Source organism: Orbicella franksi, chromosome 1 (genome assembly GCF_964199315.1).
Source record: "Orbicella franksi chromosome 1, jaOrbFran1.1, whole genome shotgun sequence".
NCBI lineage: Eukaryota > Metazoa > Cnidaria > Anthozoa > Scleractinia > Merulinidae > Orbicella > Orbicella franksi.
In genome coordinates, this window is record NC_138145.1 from 22,644,454 (window position 1) to 22,666,061 (window position 21,608).

Sequence of the window (21,608 nt, forward strand, 5' to 3'; positions counted from 1 at the left end):
TAGCGAAACGTTACAAAATATATTAAGTGAGGGGTGATAATCTGTATTTTATTATAGAAAAGGAACGCAATTTGATTTGGTGTTTTATTAAAACACAACAACAATGGTGCATTGTCAACCTTTGATACTCTTTTTAAGTTACAAAGTAAACAACTACCAAGTCGAGACACTAACGTGGCCTAGCGTCCGCTAACTTGTACGGAACGCTTAATCCACAAACATGAACAAAAGAAATTAGCGAGAGTGGTAAGGAGGACTGCATAGGGACACTTGCCAGTGAAGAGAAGTACTTTTAAACGTAGCATGTTAAAACTGTGAATCCTAGAGTTTTTTGGTGTGTTTTGTTTTTGTTTTCAACAACAACAAATTAAGCCGACTTAAAATTTAAAAACTAATGGAGGGGGCTCTCGACATCTTCAGACTTATGTCAGGAAAAAAGGTTAAGAACTTTGAGAAGTAACGCTGTCACGCAAAGATGAGCCAACAACTACGTTGAATTTATCTTCACAAAGTTTGATAGAACTCGCACAAAATCGTTGACATCGTTTTCAGGACGGAGGAGCCTCCAATGGATTTATGGGCGGTGCCTCTGCCGATCGCGATTTCCTTTTCACTGGAAAAGAAAGGACAAAAACTCACAAAACAGGAACAGCCATAAAGTTCCCGAAGGGGAAGGTTATGTTTCTGTTAAGCGTTATCGCCAGACAACTACTATCGATATGCAAGAGCTGTTCCTATCAGTTAGGCTCCGCCCGAAAAGGTTATCGTGTCGATAACTTTCTCGGGCGGTCGTTTATAACACCTTTGGATAGTCGAGTCATGTTAACGATTTAGGTGTCAGGATCAGCGAATGTCTTGCCCACGATAGATAGTATGTACAAGAAGATTGTGTTATTATAGTTGGGGGATGACAAGAAATTGGGGTATCAAACTTCTGATAACTGAGATGTATTCTATGTACTAGGGGATGGTTTACTTGTAGAATTATAACAGAAGTTTATAATGCTATGAGCTTCTCATAGTAGTAATAATAATAATTATCACACTGTGCGGTATTCTATATCCACCTATATCGACCCTACCTAGACCCAACGTCTCGAAACTACCATCGCCACTTTCTCCCTCTGCATATCCACCGCCACTTCCGCTTCCGGCCTTTGTCGCTGATGTGTCGTCACCAGACACTTCTTCATCTACCCCGGGTCCGTTAGTGGCCAAAGTGGGACTTCCACTCCCAGACTCCTCGTCGATTCCCGGTCCACTGGTTCGGGGAGTGGTTGGCTTTGTGGGAAGCTCGCTGCCCGAACCTGATCCCGCGCCCGAGCCCGATCCATTATCAGGTCCCGAACCTGATCCCGAACCCGTTTCTTCAGTCACCTTAGTCTTGATCTTTTTATCTGCACGACAAAAAAATGCAGTTTCAGTGGTTAATAGTACTCGCAATTTTAAAACTGCTCTCAGTGGGAACTCAGTGAAAGTGCATTTGCTCGGGTATTATATTCCTTTCAAGCCTGAATTTGATTTTTAGGCCAACTGCAACTCGACGCGAAAGGTCTGAGTCTGTTGCTCCTTGATTACCTCAAACCCGAATTTGACGCGTATGACTGATCTCAACCTTTGTAATCAGTCATGAGCAGAAGATTTCTGTTGCAAGTGATACATTCAAAACTCGCATTAAGGAAAAACTTTCGCGTCATTGTTATAGGCCCCGTTCACACTACGTCGGAGGAATTTGAAAACGGAGGTTTCACTCTGAAAACGCATCAAATGTTTTCCATCCACACTTTGGCAGAGGAAGTTAAAAACGCAACAATAACCAGTCATTTTGGATTTGTGATTGAGGAAAACTCAGACAGGGAAATCACGTGGTTATCAAGACGTCATCGTTTTCCAAAAGCTTTGTTTTCAAAATTCTTTCTGCCCCCACTTAAACGCAAAGCCGGCGTTTTCAAATTCTTCCGGTTTGAAGAGCGTTTTCGAAAAGCTCCGTTTTCGTGACGGATTAGTGTGGACGGTAGGCCTAGCCGTAGAAATAAAGCTGCGTTTTCAAATTCCTCTGGCGTAATTGTGGACGGGGCCTTATATAATCCTCACAATCCCTTTGTCACAATACATCAAGAGTCTAACTTCTAGTCATTGTAACAAACAGTTAACCAACAGAACGGGTGTTTTAGCGGGGTAGAGTGCGGAGAGCGATAGAGTCATAAAGAAATTATGTAAGACAAACCGTAGTGGCACATTCAATATTTCTTAGTATGTTCGTGCAGTCGCGTACCTTTGACACATTGACTTCCCTCTTTGTGAAAGCCTGCTGTACAGATGCAGTCGTACTTCACGGCAGTACAAACACCACCTCCTCTGCAGCCACGTACACATTTAGCATCTACAGAGTAACGGTCGCGGCTGTACATTAGGTGAAAGTAGTTTTTGTTGTTCAGCTACCTCACTTTACTACAAGCGTAGGCTGGGTTTGTGGCAAACAAGGAAATATGAGCGTTTATTTTAATGGAACGAGGGATATTTTTTCATTAATTCAGAAAGGGAACTAGGAATTCTCTACCACTAACGGGATGTTTGACGAAAAAGTTTAGGAAACAACAGAGTTTTTACGATAAATGCAGAAATTCTCGCGCGCTCATTGGTTAATTTTTATTGTCAATAAGCGGACTGACACATGAATTTATAATTTATGCGATGCGTCAACGAGCGAGAGCGGTCAATTTGGCAATTTGTTATCGTAAGAAACAAATTGATGTCAGTTTTAAATGCGTCTGTCCTGTTATTGACAATGAATTTCGTCATAACATTGTCAAAGTAGTCTGCGGATCCACTTTGGTGGATCCACAGCTACTTTGACAGTGTTATGACGAGATTCATGATCAATAACAGGACAGACGCATGAAAAACTGACGTCAATTTGTTAATTTTTAAACAAGGAACAAGAGGGTTGGGGAGTGAAATTCTCGAGAGAGCAGAATAGCAAGTACTCCCCCCTCCACCTCCCCCAGGAGGTCTTCGGCACTTATCTGACTGTTTCCAGTCCTAAAATAACGAACAATATAAGTGGAATCATTTTGCTACAGAAGTCTTAATTCTTTATAATGGTTTCCTTAAACTTCTTACAATGTTGATAATGAGCGTTCAGAACTTTAAAGTGATTTATATGACTTCTTTTTAATAGGAACATAAGGAGAAAAACTTGTTGTTAGAGATAGGTAATACTCGGTTCAAATATAACGTCTTACAGACAATGGCATTTTACACAAAGTAGTGAATATCGATGGCGAAAAATTAAACTCACTCATTTCGACGTAAAGACTGACATCATAGGAAACTTTTCCAAGCTCATTCTCGGCCGTGCACTTGTAATTTCCTTCGTCCTCCACCCGAGGGTCAAAAATTATTAGGGACCCCTCCCTTGTGACATGGAACCTCTTGCCCATGAACACTAGGGCACCTTCTATGGTGATGTGGAAGCGTGACTCCTCAGGAGTGCCCAGTATCAACAACCCGTCTTTGAACCACTTGATTTGAGGCGTCGGTGATCCCTTGGCTCGACATTTGAATACCACTGGCTTTTGTGGCTCTCTTGCGTCAACAGGCGAGGGATAGATCGTGAACTGGGGACGAGCTGCAAAATAAGTCAAAATATCCCATAATATGACAAAACGGCGCCCATTTGCACTGCAGTAGCAATACCCCCGACCACGTTACGACCAACTAAATTGCACTTCCTTTTTTACCTGACTTTCTTTAGGGCGAGGAAACGGTAATAATCACTTCGCGCGGATCCTTTATCCAACCCATCTTGCCTGCCAAACACCATTTAATTTTTTCTTTTTTTTCTTTTTTTTTTTGCAGTTTGCAGTAGGCATTAAACAGCAGGTCAGAAATGGACGTATGTTTGTCTTCACTTTAGTTTTTTGAAAACATTTTTTATACGTGAGAAAATTAATCTCCAAGTTTGGTGTCACTCATTGCAAAAACGAAATGCAATGATCCCTCAAGTTTATACCTGACTTGTGATGTTCAGTTAGACTGTGGAACTTGTTTACTTCCATATCGTCATTTCTACAGAGATTCACGATGCGGTGTTCCTATACGCACCTAATGTTTTCACTTCAAATATTCTTGAAACGCAGAATTCCCCCCCTGGCAATGAGGCAGTGACAAGCCTAAAGCTTATACCCAGAATTTTACGGTGTGTGACAGCAACAAGACATACTCTTTAGGTGCCTGCCATGTGGACGAAAAAACGCTCAGCGGTGTACGTCCACAACATTGTATTATTTCTAGCACCCTGTACACATGCAACAATGGATATACTTTTGCATCAAATTGTATCCAATTCTTACCTCCAACGGTGACCATCGCGTGGCTAGCTCCAATTCCAGCCTCATTCTGAGCAATACAAACATACTCTCCTAGGTCCTCTTCGGCCAAACCGTAGATGGTAAATTGCCCCAGTGGGGTAGGGACTCGATATTGGTCCGCTTCCAATCTCGTGCCATTCAGTATCCAGTGATACGTGGCGCCCATATTCGTTCTGCATTGGATTTGGACGTTTTCCCCGAAAAGCGCCATTACTTTCTTGGGATATACTGATACTTTAAGAGGCTCTAGACGTAAAATAAAGATCGAGAAAAAAATTGATTTTAAGAGGCTTTGATAAGTAAAAGAGATTGACGGGAGATAATGTTATAGATCCTTCATCGGTTTGAAATGTAGTTGTAGTTGAATCCCCGTTTTTTCAGTAGTCAGCTAGATTTCCTAATAATTTAACACATTTTCGTCACTGACAACTATTGTGCAAAATTCTTGATGATGCGACAAAAAAAAAGGGAAAGCTCTGGGAACGGGCTTGAGTTTTTGTATGCTAGCAAAAATGCTAGTTTACTGCATCCTTAATCCGCAATGGAGCTCATGTCCAAAACCAGAGACATCAATTCTCTCCACTGTTCTGTTCGTTGATACTGAAAAGAAATGTGGATGTTTATCTATCTTGGAGACAAGGGCTCTGAGAGGAATAGTGCGTATTACATTGCTAGAAAAAAAATCGCTCTTCTCCTGAAGCGATATTGAATTAAAACCTACCACAATCGAAGTCTCTTTCCTTTAGTTGCGTTACCATGACACCGGCTAACCTGGTAGGGGTGGCACATGTTATGTCATTCAGACCTCTCTCTAGTAACCAGTCCTTTAACCAGCGCACGTTACAGTCACAGTGGAGCCCACTCCCTCTCGTTAAAGCTGTACTTGGTGGCATAGTCTGGCGATAGGCTTCTGGGACATCCCATAAGCTGAAAGAACGAAGAACTTCATTTTAGTATCAGTGAACGAGCGTAATAATTCAAAGTTCAATTTCGTTTGCCAAAAAATTCCCCAAGCTTAACCAGCATTGACTCAACAGATTAAAACTCAAATGATATAAACAAGCCGTAATATCTCCCCCGGTTCTTTCCTGCCATACTTACAGTCTTGATATTTTTTTTAGATGATCGAATCCTCCTTTTCCAACATATGAAATTTTGTTGAAGTAAAGATGTCTATGGAGTAAAGTTAAACAGAAATTGTAAGAATTCTTCAAAATGCAAGAAAATTATTGCAAGTTTTGGTTGATTAAAGAAAACTATAACTGAGTACTGATTGAGTCGTACAAAAGGGTCTACGAAAATAGCTTATTTACTAGTGGGTTTTGTTCTTGAAATATATAACTGCGTGTAGAAAGTAATTTCACAATCAGTTATCTCAAACTTTTGACCGATAGACTACGATGCCTAATCGGCAACCCAGATTGTGTAAGTCTCTCTAACAGGTCAAAACCCGATAAGGATTTCAAATCGGGACATTTAATTTGGGCGTCGTCGATCCTCTGAGACTGTCTCACACGATGGCACAGTTCAGTTCTTTGACTTACAAATCTTTGACGTTTGAGAGTCCTTCGAACGTCCTTGAGTTAAGAAGGGTGAGGCGATTTGAGTCAAGATATCTGTAGAGTCAAGAAAGGACGTTATTACAAACTATTACAAGTGTATGAAAAAGATAATTCAGCAGGGCGTCACTGGATAAGCATATTGAGTGAGCAAATGAATGACAAATTGGACGGATATTTGGAGGGAAAAGCAAGCAAATTGGCATCAGAAAAGTAAAAGAAAGAATCGCTAACATCGCAAAAAATGTTGGATTCCGGATCCCTAATATGAGGCGACTAACAAGATCACATAAAACCTGTTTGGTGTCATCGGTAGTCAAGGCAAAACCAATAACTTAGTTTGCGTTTAGTCAAAACGGCGCGAATCTAACTGCTGGTTGTCGTCAAAAAATAAAAACACGAGAAATTGGAGATAAGCAGAGCTAGTCGAAGACTCGCTTGTATGTTTTAAGGAGAACTAAGTCACAAGAAGAAAGAACAACTTTGCTGTCTGTCATGAAAGTAACTGATAAAACGTTGGTGATAACACACCGAAAACAAACTACAAGTGATCAAGTACATGCTCGTGTGTAAACTTACAACACGTTAAGATTTCCAAGATATCGGAAAGCACCATCCGCGATGTAGGCAATCATGTTTATACCGAGATGGCTGTGAACACAAAACCAAGAAATCAAATTTTATAACGGACTCAGTTTTACTCTCCTATATCGCTAAGGTCTGGTGACAAAAATAAATATTTTTCATGTGACTTTTAATTAATGATCTGTAACTCTCAAAGTAATTTATAAAGTTTAGCCAGTTTCGGCCTCGTCCTCAGGCGCCCCTCCTTGATTTGAGCGCCGTGCGCGAGGAGTTATGGGCCTTTTGTACTCGGACTTTCGCCACCAACGAAAATTAGGCGAGGAACCTCTTCTCATCAGTCATCCAACGCGTCTTGCAGTTTCCTCGAGAGAGAAAACTAGAGATGAGTTTAAGACTCAACTGATGTCAAGGGTGTAGACTAAATAAAATTCTGCAAAGGGATCAAACGAGATAAAATATCGAGAACAATCTTACAGGACTCGGAGGGCTCTGAGATCCTCAAAGATGTTATCAGGAATAAACGTCAGTAGGTTGGAATACAAATACCTGAGAACAAATGTCAACGCAAATATTGTACGTTAGGTGGTTGGTTCAGTGAACATAAACTTACTTAAACAACATGGACATCTAATTATTCTTCACAGTTTTGTAAATTGGTGTTTCTCGATCGTTTCTCCGTTAAAGGAACTACGTCACGGTTTGTGTAACTTGAAAACTCCAGGCTAAACTTTGTAATCTTCATCCATAACCATCCCAGTTTTTCCTTCATGGTATATTATTATCTCTTTGGTGTTTTTCTAACTTAGTAAACTACTATTTTCAGGTTTCTTCAATTTAAAAGTAACTTTGTACGTAGCCAAAATAACTCAAAGTACTGCAACTGAGCTGCTTTGAGATCAAGCTTCAGATTAAAATTGAAATGAAATTCTTCTGAAGTTAATTTACAAACTGACAGAATCATTTACATCAAAGCGCCGCTCGTTAGTTTTCAGTCACTGATGTTTTTGGTAAAATGTTAGATTTGTTATCTACAGCCTCAACGTAAGAACCACTGGAATAAACAATCGATAGCTGCGTGGCATACTGATGCGAGTTATATTTTCTGTCTTAGGTACTTACAGTTGTTGTAATTTCCTGGTAGCTGAGAAACTCCAAGGTTCAATTTTATTAATTCTATTACGATGAAGATACCTATAAAAAAAAGAACGATCAGTGATTGAAGCACTCACTAATATCAGAAGTAATTATACCTGTCGTTTCAAAACGCACATGTGCCAGCTTATAATCATCAAATATTTTCGCTCACGCGCGATTGGTCTAAACGCGTCACGTGACCGAATATTCCCCAGCTAAAACTGGGAAATATCCGAGAATATTTCCAAGTTTTCAAAACTGCGCGTGTTGCAAAAAATATTTGAAGGATAATAAACACAATAGCCTCCATTTGACTTTGAAAATATGCTCGGATATTTGTAATTGGACATTATCTGTTCCTCAAAGCTCACAGTTTTCCTCGAGCTACGCTCTCGGAAAACTGTTCGCTTCTCGGAACAGATAATGTCCGCGCACAAATATCCGAGCATATTTTTGCGCCAAATGGAGGCTATTGTTTATATATATGCGTGGACGATATTCATAGATCTTAACTACGAAAAAAAAACTGATTTCGAGTTCAGACATTGTCCTGGGTTACCACCGTTTGAGAGGCGGTGTGTGTGTGTGTGTTTGTGGCGTGGGGGGGAGGGGGAGGGGGAGGTAACCCGTATTAGAACAACTGAGCGGGCTTTTTTCTGAGAGAGGAAACCCTAGGACTAGTGTTAAGTCATTCTTACTTACAATTCTTCGAGGTTTTCCAGTCCTTTAATAGTCGACTGAGGAATGGAGGAGATCTTGTTATCAAAAAGTGATCTGAGATTAAAAAATATTCCGTTCTTTCAACCAACAATGCAGTTTTGTAACTTACGATCCTTAAACGTAAAATTCTGAACACAGCAGTGACGCTAGTACGTCTTTAAATATGGGTTACTGACCAAGTGTGAGGTCAAGATGGTTGGATATTGGCCAAGTTCTTTTTTTGCGCGTTTTATGGACCGAGACGGAGTTGAGGTCCATAAACTCGCAAAAAAAGAACGAGGCCAATATCAAGCCATCTTGGCCGAACAAGCTTGGTCAATAAAGGATTTATTATATTGCTTTCGGGGAAATTTTTCTCGCGGGACACGGCGGGTAGTCCCGAGTGGGCAAGATAGCTCCATCTTGCCCGCTCGGGTAGCCAATCACAGCACAGGATTTGACTCATCTTGCCCGCTCGCGGAGCTAGCTATATAATAAAGATTCTTCTTAGGTTTGAAGGAGTAATCCTGACTGCATCAAAGATTGGAACGCAGATCGGTTTTCTCGTTTCTAAAACCGATGACCACGAGTGTATTTCACATACTGAATGGTTTAGATGACTGTCGGTTGTTCGTTTATCGGAAAGCCATCGGATAATCCCGAGCTGCCTGCAGAAATCCAGCGAGAATATATGGTGGACCCATGTTCTTTAATTAATCGACAAGTTACAACGCTTACTACTAATCACAGCTGAGTAGATTTTTTTTCTGATCACAAGATCAATTCTGATGACGAGGAATTTAGAACAACTAAAAAGCGTACACGATAACTTGTGAATTACTTAATTAGGCACACGTCGACACAGAGACTACTTACAGAATCCTGAGTTGCAACAATCGAGAAAAGGCTCCATTCTCAATGACTGAAATTTGATTTCGGTAAAGGTATCTGAAAGAGACAGCAAGAAAATGATTTATCAATTGTGAACGAACTAGTTACCCGGATAGAGAATTTGCAGATATGAACATCATGACTTGTTATGCCCATTACATTCTGGTTAACAACCAATCAGTAGAGACTGATTTAAAATGACGTAACTAACCTGTGGCAGGGTTGTATTATTGCCGGTTTTCATGTGACGTCATCATTTTCCAAAATAAGAAATTACCAATCCTTCTGAAGTTTTAGTTTTATCAGATGTAAGACCTTCTAATAACTTGATGTTTTGCAATGTTAATTCCTCATTATGTAATAGAGCACGTCTGGATTTCCATTTTTATGCGCTGCGTGACACTAAAATGGCGGCCCGATAAGGCTCTTGGTCAAAAGATGAGTTTTTGCTCAAGTTTTTGCTAACTAAAGAGTTCTTTTTCTAGAGCAAGTATTAATTTCAATGTGTCGGAGCTCTAGAGTAATAACTTTTCGTTTCAATGGCAAAACTCAATGACAGATGTTTCTGTTACTTTACGGCCGTCATGTTTGTGTCCCTTAAGCACAAGAATGGGGACTCCATACAGAGCTCTCTAAATTTGAGTAAAACACTTTTCCGAATAACGTACGAATGAAAAACCGCACAGACCTAAATCTTGGCGAGGTTGTTTATATATCAATCACCTTTCACATCTTAGCTTCTTGACTTAATTTATTGAATGGTTACGATTTTTACTTTTGATGGTGTGACACCACAAACCAGACATACAGAGTTAAGAGGGCATGAAGGGCAGGCTTTATTCTAAAGCTAATCCTTCTCAAGCTATTTTTAGGTATGCTATTCAGTTCATCCGCGAAAGGCGTGCGAAGCCACTCGGGCTGTCCACGTGAGTAACATTTGTGCCTCAGGACTGGCCATTTAGTCTATTTCTAAACCCTCCTGGGATTCCCGAAGCTCGGAGTGATCTAAAAACAACTATGACAATTCTTATTTTTCTTTGCCGTAAATTTATTTGATATTTTCAGCAGTAGAGTTAAAGATAATCCTAAAAGAATTAAACAGTTGGAAAATTCTTCAGTACTTACAGAGTAGTAAGGGAGTAGACATCTGCAAACAGGTACGCTCCAATCTTTTTAATCTGATTAAAATTCAGAAATCTAAAAAGCAATACAACAGGAAGAAATACACCAAAGCTCTATCAATATAGGGAAAATATACAAAGAAAGACCAAAATGAGAACAAGGTGCAATTTCAATGGCAAAAAAATACTTGACTAACATATTTTCAGGTAAGGTTTCGAGTTCACACAAGGAAAACTAGAAATTTCAATTTCCTTGTCTTTAACGGAATTTCTATCTCTTGACGGAGATTGGGTTTTGAAGCAACTTGATTTAAGGCGGCTCAAAACAGCTTCCAGCACTTTCTAAGACTTAGATTTTGATGGGTCGTTATTGCCTTTCTTTGTCAGTCGATGCCACAATCATGGTATCAAAAAACTGCCCAATCATTGTTGAACATGTTGGCGTCAATTTCGTGACACGATAGGTTACCATACCAACAGTATGAACTGCCAAAACACCCTCAATTTTAGCTGTAAGCGCTTATAACTCAAACACGAGCTCGGTGACCCCCATTTTGTATTATCGAATTGCGATAAGCATGATATGATGCATGTTTTACAGAGTTCAAAAAAATATTCTGTGTAGAGGGTTCGGAGCCACACTTGTGCATTTGTGTGATACCATTATTGAGCATCACTCGTTAAACTGAGGGAGTATTCATCTATCAAAATATAGTTGTTAAAAAAAGGCTGGAAACTGTTGCCAGCCTCCTTAAAGTAACTGTTCTTTGTTTCGGCGGAAACCCAGCAATGTAAGTTCAGCAAAACAAGGGAAGATTTTAGTATTTCTATGTCACAGAACACAAAGAGTTTTAGACTCTTGCAATCCAACTTAGGAGTCACGTCAGCTTGTCGTCAAGGATACGTCACGTTACTTAGCAACCTATGTAACAAAAATCGAGGACTCCGTTTACTTATTTATCGCGGAACCTATCGTGGATTAGTAAAGAGTACTCACAAGGTCTTCAGACGATAGAGACCAAGGAATGCACCGTCTTCTATTGTGTTGATCGAGTTCCCGCTGAGGTCCCTGCAGAAGAAGGAAGGCACTAGAGTTACCATGGAGTTGATATGGAATTCAGAGGTTCTACTTTAACTTGCATTGCTTAGACATTTTCGTAGGTCTGTGTTAGTACAATAAGATTGAGGACCGGGATCGCTCTACCATGATATGTCTCTCAGCATTGCCAGGGTAACACTGAACTTAGCAGGAATTAGAACTGCATTTCAGAGTAACAGTAATGGTTCCTTAGAAGAAGTTTACAATGAAAATTGAACGTCAATTCTACGTCAGTGAAACGAACGTGAGAGGCACGACAGCCAACGCACTTTCCCATCCTAGCTGCCTTCATATTGCGAATCACACAAGTCAAGTGTTGTCTGCCAATCATTGAATACCGCCGGCACATTTGGAAGCCACAAACGGCGGCCTCGACGTTAAGCCTAATCAGATATGTAAATACTTTTAAAATACTTCGTTTGTCCTCATTTTCATAAAAGAAACAATTTTAATTTCACATTTATTTTCCATGGAACGCAATACTTTCTTTAATGTCCTCGTGTGCACTTACAATTTGTCCAGTTGATCCAGACCGTCAAATGCGGCATACTGAAGGCTTTTGAGCTTGTTCTTTGCAAGGTTCCTATTGAGTGAGTGAAAATTAAGTAATCAGCTTCAAGAGTGTTGAATTAAATGAATTAATTTATTCTTCAGACCCTTTGCCTCACTCTGTAATTCAAAAGAAATCTTAAAAACGTCACGTCATTGGAATTTAAACATACTCATCTTTCACAAAGGGTAGATGAGTAAATTTAGACACTGCTTTTATTCTCCTGTCGAATTTTGTGTATATAGTCAGTTGTGATCTCGACAACTGACAGGGCAGGGTTTACTACAGAGCTTTACTAGTAGCTGCTCTCGAACTTGAGCGTCCATGTTTGATTTCACGGCCGAGAAGCTAAGGTCCTGACAAAAAGGCCGGTGGTGTCATATGAACCAATTGAAACAATCTTCGCTCAATGCATTTTACTTACAAAGTTTTAAGCCTAGTACAATTCCTGAATGCCCTAAAAGCCATTTCTTCAATGCGGTTGTTCTGTAAATACCTTAAAGAAGAAGATAAAACAAATGACAGGGTTTCTACTTGACTACGAAAAGTTGACTGAACATGACTTGCGCTTAGATAGCTGAAACCTCAGTTCAAGCCTATTAGATATTTCTTCCCTGAAATACTTACTGGTACAGAGAAGTACTAAATCATTAGGGGTTCAAACCGCCTGTCCCCTCAGGGGGGACTTCCATGGAAAGAGGTCGTGGATACCCGTCGTTCGCTTAGGGGTGTAAATCATGGATCTTGTTGGTCTCATTTAGGGCGTTTAGGTTAAAACGTCACTGTCTTTTAGGGCTGTACTCGAAGAAATAATAAAACACGCCATCATGCGCGTTTTAAAGTAGTATTTGTTAGGGATCGAATGAATGAAACTCGAACCACACCCACATTGGTCTCCTTCAGGGTTTCATTCTAATATTCCAACGAGCATCGTTGACCTTTTGGGCTGTCCCCCTACATGCCACCCTGTACTTCATACAAACAGACAGCTGCTGACACGTTATTTGATGTGTCTTGAGCGACTGTATTTAGGATATGATTTGCAGATAAGATTTCTCCGTTAATTGACTCACAATGTATGAAGAGAAGGGAGATATCCCAAGGAGGTTTCTCCAATCTTTTTTATTCGGTTTCCCTCGAGATGCCTGGAAATAAAGGAAAAACGTTGAAATGTAGACTGACGCTATTTTACACTGACAGAATGCCAAGCTGATTTGTTGATAGCTTTCAGACCTCGTTCTGTTAGCTTTCCAAATTCCTATCAGTCAATTACGGCCACCCGCCATTGTAGTTGAGCGGCACGTAGTGATTGTCTTGATTTCTTTGGTTTCGATTTTCAAGCAATGAAATTAAGACAACAACTAGTTGGAAACGCTAATGATATAGCGTGCGACAGTTCTTGACGTAACGTGTAACCTCAAACATAACATAACGTAACGTATCGCAATATGACATGAAATAACTTAGCATAACGTAACACTGGGTTTCAATTTTTCAAGCAATGAAAGACAACAGCTAGTCGGAAACGCAAATGTTACAGTGCGCATCAGTTCTTGACAGTAACGCGTAACCTCAAACAACATGAATAACGTAACATAACGTATTGTAACATGACATGAAATAACGTAACATTGGATAACACGATTAATTGAAGTCCGTGTCTGTGATAGTTACTTACAAAACCATCAGATATATCATCCCCCTAAAATGCCATCCTTCCAGCCTGGATATCTTGTTATTCTGAAGTAGCCTGGTGATGAACAACACCCAACATGTTAAGTATAACGCCTGAGGATCAAACGTTTGAACATTAACACATTGTTTGGGCATAGAGGCTGTGGGCAATCTAGCAACCGGGAAAACACCAGTTACATGTAACGTTTCATGTGGTCAGACCTTCTTCATTCGCATCTGAATCCCAGAACACTCGCGTGTTTTGTTAACGGTGGCCGAACGAAACCAAAAGGGTCGTGATCTTTCGAAGTCTGTGAGAATGAAATAAAAGATTTCCTGTGCAATTTTTCTACGCGCATGTGACTCGCTTTAGCAAACACTCTTTGTAGAGTTAGGAAAGGTCTAGACTGCTTAGTGGCTATAGAAATTGTTATTATTTTTGGGGGGGAGGTGGGGAGGGAGGGTGATGGAGGGTTTTTCTTGAATATAAGTGCCTAGATTAGACAAGTTTGGCACTTTTCACAATGATCGCAAATGGGCAAATAAATCTACGCTTGCCATATGTGCTAAACAGACAGCTGTTCGTGGTTCCAACCAGGATCCGTGATGATTTCCCCAGGATATATCGCGCGAGTCACACGCGTTTTATCTTCGTTCGCGTTTCGAGCTGGTTTCAGCTCTCCACTAATCATAAGACACTTGCGAGGCCCTATTAGCATCATAAATGGCATTATAACTGAGACAAACTTGAAAAACGGCGACGTCTTTAATGTTTGACCAAATGCAATCCATTTTAATCTTCTTCAATTCTGAACACCCGTGCCCCCTTTTGGACTTTCTGTGTTTCTTTTGAGGTTTTCTTTCACTAGCTCCCACTCGTTTAAGCCGTTATTGATGATTTTTCAGTTAATTCTAAGACCATTTCATTAGCTCTATACATGACCTAGCCCTTTTAACCCCCCTGGAATTTGACGACTGCTAGAAAAACACACGTATTGTCCTTATAATCTGATGGACTGGAGAGGCCAAGAGATTAAATACTTCGCAAGCCATGAAGAGAAACAACCAAGGGTTTGTAAAAATAATGATAAGCATTTATGTGGTAAGTGTCTTAATTTGGGACGCTTGGATTTCTGTCATCAAGTCTTATTATTTTACCGCGATATAGAAGTGCAATGTTTTATGTCATGTAATACATCGTATATAAGAATGCACTTAAAATTTCTTTATGCTGAAAAGTCGCTCATCGAGGACATCCAAAAGCAAGTTTACTCGCCTTGATCGCTAATTCGGGCAAATCATTAGCGGTGTATTTGTGAAACAATTAATCAATTAATTAATTAAGACAACTTTCGTTACCCAATCTTGCCGACTGCTAAATGTAATCGCTTTAAAAAACGTGCAATACTCTTACATGCTTGTCTTTGCAAATAGGAGTTATTATAAGGAACAAGACATTCACTTACAATGTTGTAGTTACTTGTGGAAGAGGCCAGGGGAATCGCTTCAGCTTTTTTCCGGAGCAGTTTACTTTCGCTCCGACGCCTTGTGATTCAGAGAAATATTGTTCCTCGCAGACGCATTCCTTTGGACAAGGACTGGTGATCTGACTCAAGCTCACGGCGCCAAAAAGCATGACGACAAACACGGTCGCTAATGACTTCATTGCCATCGAGATTGCTGTTCCAGTTTGTGGCATGGTTCTAATCAAAGATCGACGAGGAGTTATCTTGGTGGAAGCTGGCTGTACTTCAATTCACTGCTCTGTGGGATGTCTCGCTTGCCACTGCTTTGACTAGCAACAAGACAAAGAGGTCTTTCATACTCAAGTGTCTCAATACTTGTTTTCTCTCACTTTGGCTGCTGCGTGAAAATTTGACCCTATGGATAAATGGCTTTCCTTGCATGAATTGCGATTATGTTTCATAGATTAACAGTTTGACAAGGGATACAAAGCAGATAAAATTAGACGTGTAAAATGGCGGACCAAACATTCCATAGAGTGGTGTCGACTCGGAAGTGGTGTGCGCGGTAAAGAGCAGAAACCGCACCACGCAGTTGACGGGTGGGTAACAGCTGAAAAAAAACCTGTAACTCCCGAAAATTCACATTCATATCTGCTGGGAAGAAAAAACTGCCCCTCAAAATGGGAGATCCGATCCACGTTATTTTTTAATGCGACAGTGGGTTCAGAGATCATCGACTAAAGAGGGATATCTAACTTTTACTGCACACTTAAGAGAAAGATGAGGAATACTAAAGAAGGCGAATATTGCATCTCAGACGTTTTAATTAAAACTTCTTCGGATCATGTATCTTATGGGGGGCCTCGACCGATACATCGGTCGACACATCGATCGAGATATTGGTCGATGTCTCGATCGATACTCGACCGATACTCGGTCGATACATGGTAGATATTTCGACCGAGTGTCGGTCGAGTATCGATCGAGACTCGGTCGACATACCACCTATATAACGCTCAATTGTCATCTGAGTGTCGACCGCTAGTATCGATCGCCATAGTGTCGGTCGGTTATCGGTCAACTATCGGTCGCATGTCAGTGAACTATCGACCCTTGTCGGATAAGTTTTACAGTACCTCGATCGACATATCGGCCGATATGTCATTTACAAGAGCAATAAAGAAAGCACGAGAGAGGAAAAATATGAGAGACTGGGTTATTCGCATTAACTTGAAAAGTCAAGTTGTTTAATAAAAATAGATATTTTAATTTTTGCGCTCTTAATTTTCTGCTTTTGGTAGACATTGTATTTACTTAAAACGTGTATAAATGGAGAAAAATTTCCCTAAATTAATGGAATAATGACTTAAAAAACTCTAACAAAAAAAACGAATTTCATACTGCAACAACATTTTTTCAAGATTTTAAGACATGAATCAGCCTGTAAAAAGTTGAAGTAGATAAGCATTCTAATTAAATCGCAATTATGACACTTAAATGTATTATTTTTTTATATAAAATTACAACAAAAACAATAAACTGGCATGAAATACAGTAAAGCTTAAGATTTGCCTAAATTCTGCGATATTGTGTCTGAGCTTTTTAAAAACCGTCAGTGTCTTTGCAACATTTCTCACTCACTAATATCGTTTCTGACACATCATATGCAAAGCAGACAATAAAAATCTGCAAACCACAATTGCACCGTGGTTTATAGTAGCCTCTAGAGTGTAATTACAGGGGATATTGTTCGGCGATGTCTTGCAAGATTCTTTGACAGCAACCATTTGGGTGTGGTTCTCCATACCAACGTCTCCACATGAATTCCTGTAAATATTCTTGAAGAAAATTGCTATTACTGTTTCCCTTCATTTTTTTTAGCTTTTCCTTTGCAGTACTCCAGTTGCTTTCTGCATTCTGTGCTGATGCACACCCGTTGCCGGGTCCACAAAATTAACGGAGTGATTTACAGTTTGGTGGTTTAAAGCCAGGTCCCTCTGAATTCTGTTATAAGCAGCCCACTGATCAGTGTGAACAATGGTACCAGGACTTACTCTTTCCCGAATTATTGGCAGAAGGGTGGCAGCATTTCTTCTCCTAACAAGCTGCAGATAAGGTCGTGCAGGTTGATGTTGCGTGCCGAAGAGGCCAAGCAACCATCTTTCACTTCTAGTTTGCCGTCCTCGATGAAACTGTTGTAACGAATTAAGAAAATGAAATACGGGGTTAGGTCATAGCTTGGAGAACCCAAAAATCTTGGCATGTACTGTTTACTCAAGAAAGAATTAACAGCCTTCACTCTAAACTACAGTGACACCACTGGAATGAAACGAATGTCGCCTATCAAATTTTATGGCATTCCGTGTTTGGTTTTTTATCGAATTTTGAATGCTGCTTTCATTTTACAGCAATTTTTGAGAATGACCTAGCCCCTGTCAGTTTCAAATGTTAGATACTACCATTTATATTGCACATCTAAGCAGTTTGATAGGAATTCGATAAGGGAATGACCTCTTAGAAGGACGGAAAAGCTTCTTTTTCTTGCGAATAATCTCAACCCCAAAATAGATTCGAGGCCATCTAGTCATAAACTACATACATCACTTAAAATATTGTATAGACCTATATAAGAATCAGTTGTGATACATTGTCTAGTAAATAAAAAGTAACTCACATCTCAGTTTTTGACATTTATTGTGTTGGGTGGGTGCCTCATAGGGATACAGGAAAACACACAATAAAATCAGCCGTGATTAAATCAATGCCTGTACTGAATATGCTGTACGGTCAAATCAAAACTCAAACAAAGTTTAAAAAATTAATGGTAGTATAAGTGCCATTAGAGCAGTTTTCAGTTGCTTGTAAAACCAAAACCAAAGTAATAATCGGGCAAATCACAATAAAAGCAAAACAACGCAATGCCTCAAAAAAAAAAAACGCTCACAGATTCGTTGAGAAATTGGCGCAATCACAGAGCGTAGTAATTCAAAACTAAATAAATAAAAAGCGAAATTGCTTTCGACAGTCGATTGTCAACCACTGTATAGTTTAGGTTTGCTTAACAGTATAAATAAGAAATGCATAAACGAGAGTCGAAAATAATAACCAATATAACCAATATTATAGCTCGTCCTACCCGGTACTCGATGAAGTATCGGTGATATGCCGTTTGGGACGAGGTATTTACCAAGTAGCAACTCTCCTCTCCTAATATACAATGTAATTCAATTTAAGTGATGTAATTCCTGTTTTATGCGTTTTTTCTTCCTTATAAAGCTCTATCGATTACTATTTACTTTTTTTACGTTATATTTACATATCTATGTATCAGCCAGGAATGGGAGGAATAAAATAAATAAATAAATAAATAAATAAACAAGTAGCAACTGATATTAATGAAGTATCGGTGCACTCTCAACTATATCGGCATTTATTATCCATCAAATATTTTTTTACAATAACTGAGTGAATTTTCGCGCGCTGATTGGCAAATTTTTATCATCAGGCGTAACATGAATCGCTATGGATACCGCACTTGCGCGGGGATCTTGAAAACTTCGCCAAACTCAGTATTTACAGTTCAGCGCTGTTTAATTCTCGAAAGTAAACTACAAATTGCAACCAAACGAAACTACTTTAAAGCGAAAATTATCGAAATTGTTTTTAAGGTGAATTTTTGTTCAGATTGGATGGAATCTGTTTAATTTTTCCGTGTTCAAAGTAAAACAAGCGGACTGAACTTGTTAATAATTCAGCGGGCTTTCAAGAATTTCCGAATGGAATAAAGGTTAGCTATAGAACTTCTGTCTCTACATTCTGTTTTGGAGTTATTGAATGTAGTTTGAAATTTATGACGCCGTACGTTTCGGGATCGTTTTCGTTCAAGCATTTCACTCGCACTTTTACTTAAAGAAAGTCTAGTCAATTGCAAAAGAGAAATTGACGTCAGTTTTTCATGCCTCATGGATACACAGCTACTTTGAAAAATGTTATGACGAAATTCATGACCAATAACAGGGCAGACGCATGAAAAACTGATGCAGCCAAAAATTTAAAAATTATTCACAGAAGTGGAGGTGAATAGTACCTTGCTAATCACCTCCGAGTTAACCAATCAGCGCGCGCGGAAACCACTATTCACTTGTGTGGTATATGGATATTCCCCAAGTGATGATTCCCAGTTGCCGAAATTTGCGTTTTAGTTTCTCGTCCCCGGAAAATTGTTAAAATGAATAGAACTAAACATTTTGAATAGACTAACATTTCGAGCAGCGACAGAATAAAAGGTCTCCCAAATGCAGCCTTGTGTAAAAATATTTAAAGGGTAATAAGCTAACAGTTTTTCTCGAGCTTCGCTCTCGGAAAAAAGTTCGCTTCTCAGAACAAATAACGTCCGCGCATATTTTGTTGTAATTATAGCGGTTCTTTGTCAACGGAGTATCGATCGAGGCATCGACCGATACTCGTTCGGAGTTGATCGAGATATCGGCGACTATCGGCCGCCGTCTATGTATCGGTAATATGTCGTATCGGTAGAGTACCGATCGAGGTATCGACCGAGTGGCAACCGATATATCGACCGATATACTCGGGGATGTGACGATGAAGTATCGGTAAAGTATCGGTGAAGTATCGGTGAAGTATCAACTATAGCGGCCGACATGTGTGTACAGACATATCGGCCGATATGTCGGCCGATATAGCGGTTTATTGTCGACCGAGTCTTGATCGATACTCGACCGACACTCGGTCGACATATCTACCATGTATGGACCGAGTATCGATCGAGACATCGACCGATATCTCGATCGATGTGTCGACCGATGTATCGGTCGAGGTTCCCCCATAAGATACATGATCCACTTCTTCAAGGTAAACACGAGGCGCAAAAAATTCTCCTATGTTGACGCTATTGCGCTGTTCATTCCAGTTACACGATTTTTGTGTTGTTCTCAGTTTTTTCCTTCGTCTTCAAAGCATGCTAGTAATAAGCTAATCATACTGATTCTACCAAAACCACCGCATTCCAAATTAATTCTGGTTCTGGGTTCCGGGCGTTCTACAGTGGTAAAACTAAGGCAGCAGAAAATCCCCATGGAGGGGTGGGTTGCCCGCAACATAGTACGACCGAGTTGGGGCTGGAACTGAGAAGAAGCAAAGATGGCGGACTCGCGGGAATTTTGTATGCGACAGCTAATTAGGTAGCTCCAGCCTACTGATACTACCGAGGAAGTGAAGTTTTGAAACGGAACCTAAAAACTTTCGAACACAGGGTTAGTCTTTTGGGAATCAATAGTTCTTGGGACATTTTCAACGTAGTTGGAGGAATAAGGTACAACAGTCCGTTTTTTTGTGTTCCGCATAACCGTACACGTGGTGTACGTTAATATAGATTTAGCCAAGGCTAAAAGCGAAGCTCTGGGCCAGGCTGTTCAATGCCCCATTAAGCTAACCCAGGATAAGCGGGAATTTTGATTTGAGTTTTGTAACTTTGCGGTGAGATTTTCTGTTTTTATTATATTGTTTGGCCTTCTGTTTTGAGTTTGAATAATCTCAAAATACACTAAACATAAGCAGTGAAAAACATTTGTATACAAGAAAAAAATTTACTTCGGTTAACTTTTAATCCTGGATTAGCATTAACCGCCTTCCGAACAACCTGGCCATGATCGTTAAATCTTTTTGTTCGGGTTCTAGCATCGTGAAATTTATGTTTGCCACAAATTTCACGGTGGTCCATTTGGGGTGGTACATGGGTAGTGCATTCAAGTAGTCCATGGACCAGGTCCATCGGGGTAGTCCATGGACTAGGGGTCAGCAAAATGTACCATTACACAGTCAGTATAAATATGGACTACGGACTGCAGACTACGGACTGCAGACTATGGACTTAGGTATAAAATGCTGACTAAGCATTATGGACTGGGTATAAAACAAAGACTCAGGTATAAAACAAAGACTCAGGTATAAAATGCGGATTGTGGACTGAACGTGGCCTACCGACTGCAGTCCGTGTTTTTTACTGACCGGTCGTAACTAATTTTACATCATACATGTACATGTATAAACAAGAACAAACACTCTCTTGTGCATGTGCTTTGCGATCAATTTATTTGTTTTCACCCCCACTGAAGGGAGGCCAATTTTACATCTACACAACAACTCAGGCACAAAATGCGGTTCCTAGAATTTTTGCTTTTTTGACGTACCAAACTTACCAAAACTCAAACACACTCTTTAATCTACAATTACTTACTAGCTTTCTTTGTAGCAGAAATGTCTGGTCAGATCTCCGACCAGGCTAAGCTTTTACCTGTCAAACCTCAAACTTACAAGACAATTGTCCGATGACCAACTGTTATTTGCAGGCTTAACAGTGATATCTTTTTGATAAACATTGATTTTTTTAATAATTGGCAAAGGTATATTACTTTCAAAAATTTTGGACACTTAATTT

The 21,608-nt window shown here is 39.8% G+C and overlaps 1 protein-coding gene across 3 annotated transcripts; it reads right to left on the bottom strand.

Annotated features, from left to right (window-relative positions):
• Positions 1–29: 29 nt before the first annotated feature.
• On the bottom strand, positions 30–21,099 carry LOC145478433 (uncharacterized). 3 transcript variants are annotated; one of them, XM_081456476.1, is made up of 20 exons: positions 15,152–16,342; positions 13,690–13,761; positions 13,085–13,156; positions 12,436–12,507; positions 11,973–12,044; positions 11,360–11,431; positions 10,367–10,438; positions 9,227–9,298; positions 8,354–8,425; positions 7,637–7,708; positions 6,992–7,063; positions 6,512–6,583; positions 5,918–5,989; positions 5,475–5,546; positions 5,095–5,300; positions 4,356–4,619; positions 3,302–3,631; positions 2,276–2,383; positions 1,083–1,397; positions 30–613 (listed from the first exon to the last, which is right to left on the bottom strand). In XM_081456476.1, exons 1-20 carry the CDS (start codon positions 15,382–15,384, stop codon positions 549–551), a joined length of 2,457 nt encoding a protein of 818 aa, XP_081312602.1. In that variant the 5' UTR covers positions 15,385–16,342; the 3' UTR covers positions 30–548. The 3 variants fall into 3 exon arrangements, with proteins under 3 accessions (XP_081312602.1, XP_081312594.1, XP_081312586.1); XM_081456468.1 differs by lacking the exon at positions 30–613 and adding an exon at positions 20,032–21,099 and having other exon boundaries at positions 624–1,397; positions 15,152–16,001; XM_081456460.1 differs by lacking the exon at positions 30–613 and having other exon boundaries at positions 624–1,397.
• Positions 21,100–21,608: the final 509 nt, after the last annotated feature.

What these genes read in the sequence shown, in the direction of transcription:
- LOC145478433 (XM_081456468.1), bottom strand. Translation starts at nt 15,384, where the DNA reads ATGCCACAAACTGGAACAGCAATCTCGATGGCAATGAAGTCATTAGCG. An exon ending in CTCTCAAACGTCAAAGATTT is followed by an intron (nt 5,547 to 5,917) that starts GTAAGTCAAAGA and finishes TTTACTCCATAG; the next exon opens with ACATCTTTACTTCAACAAAA. An exon ending in GGGAAGTCAATGTGTCAAAG is followed by an intron (nt 1,398 to 2,275) that starts GTACGCGACTGC and finishes TTTGTCGTGCAG; the next exon opens with ATAAAAAGATCAAGACTAAG.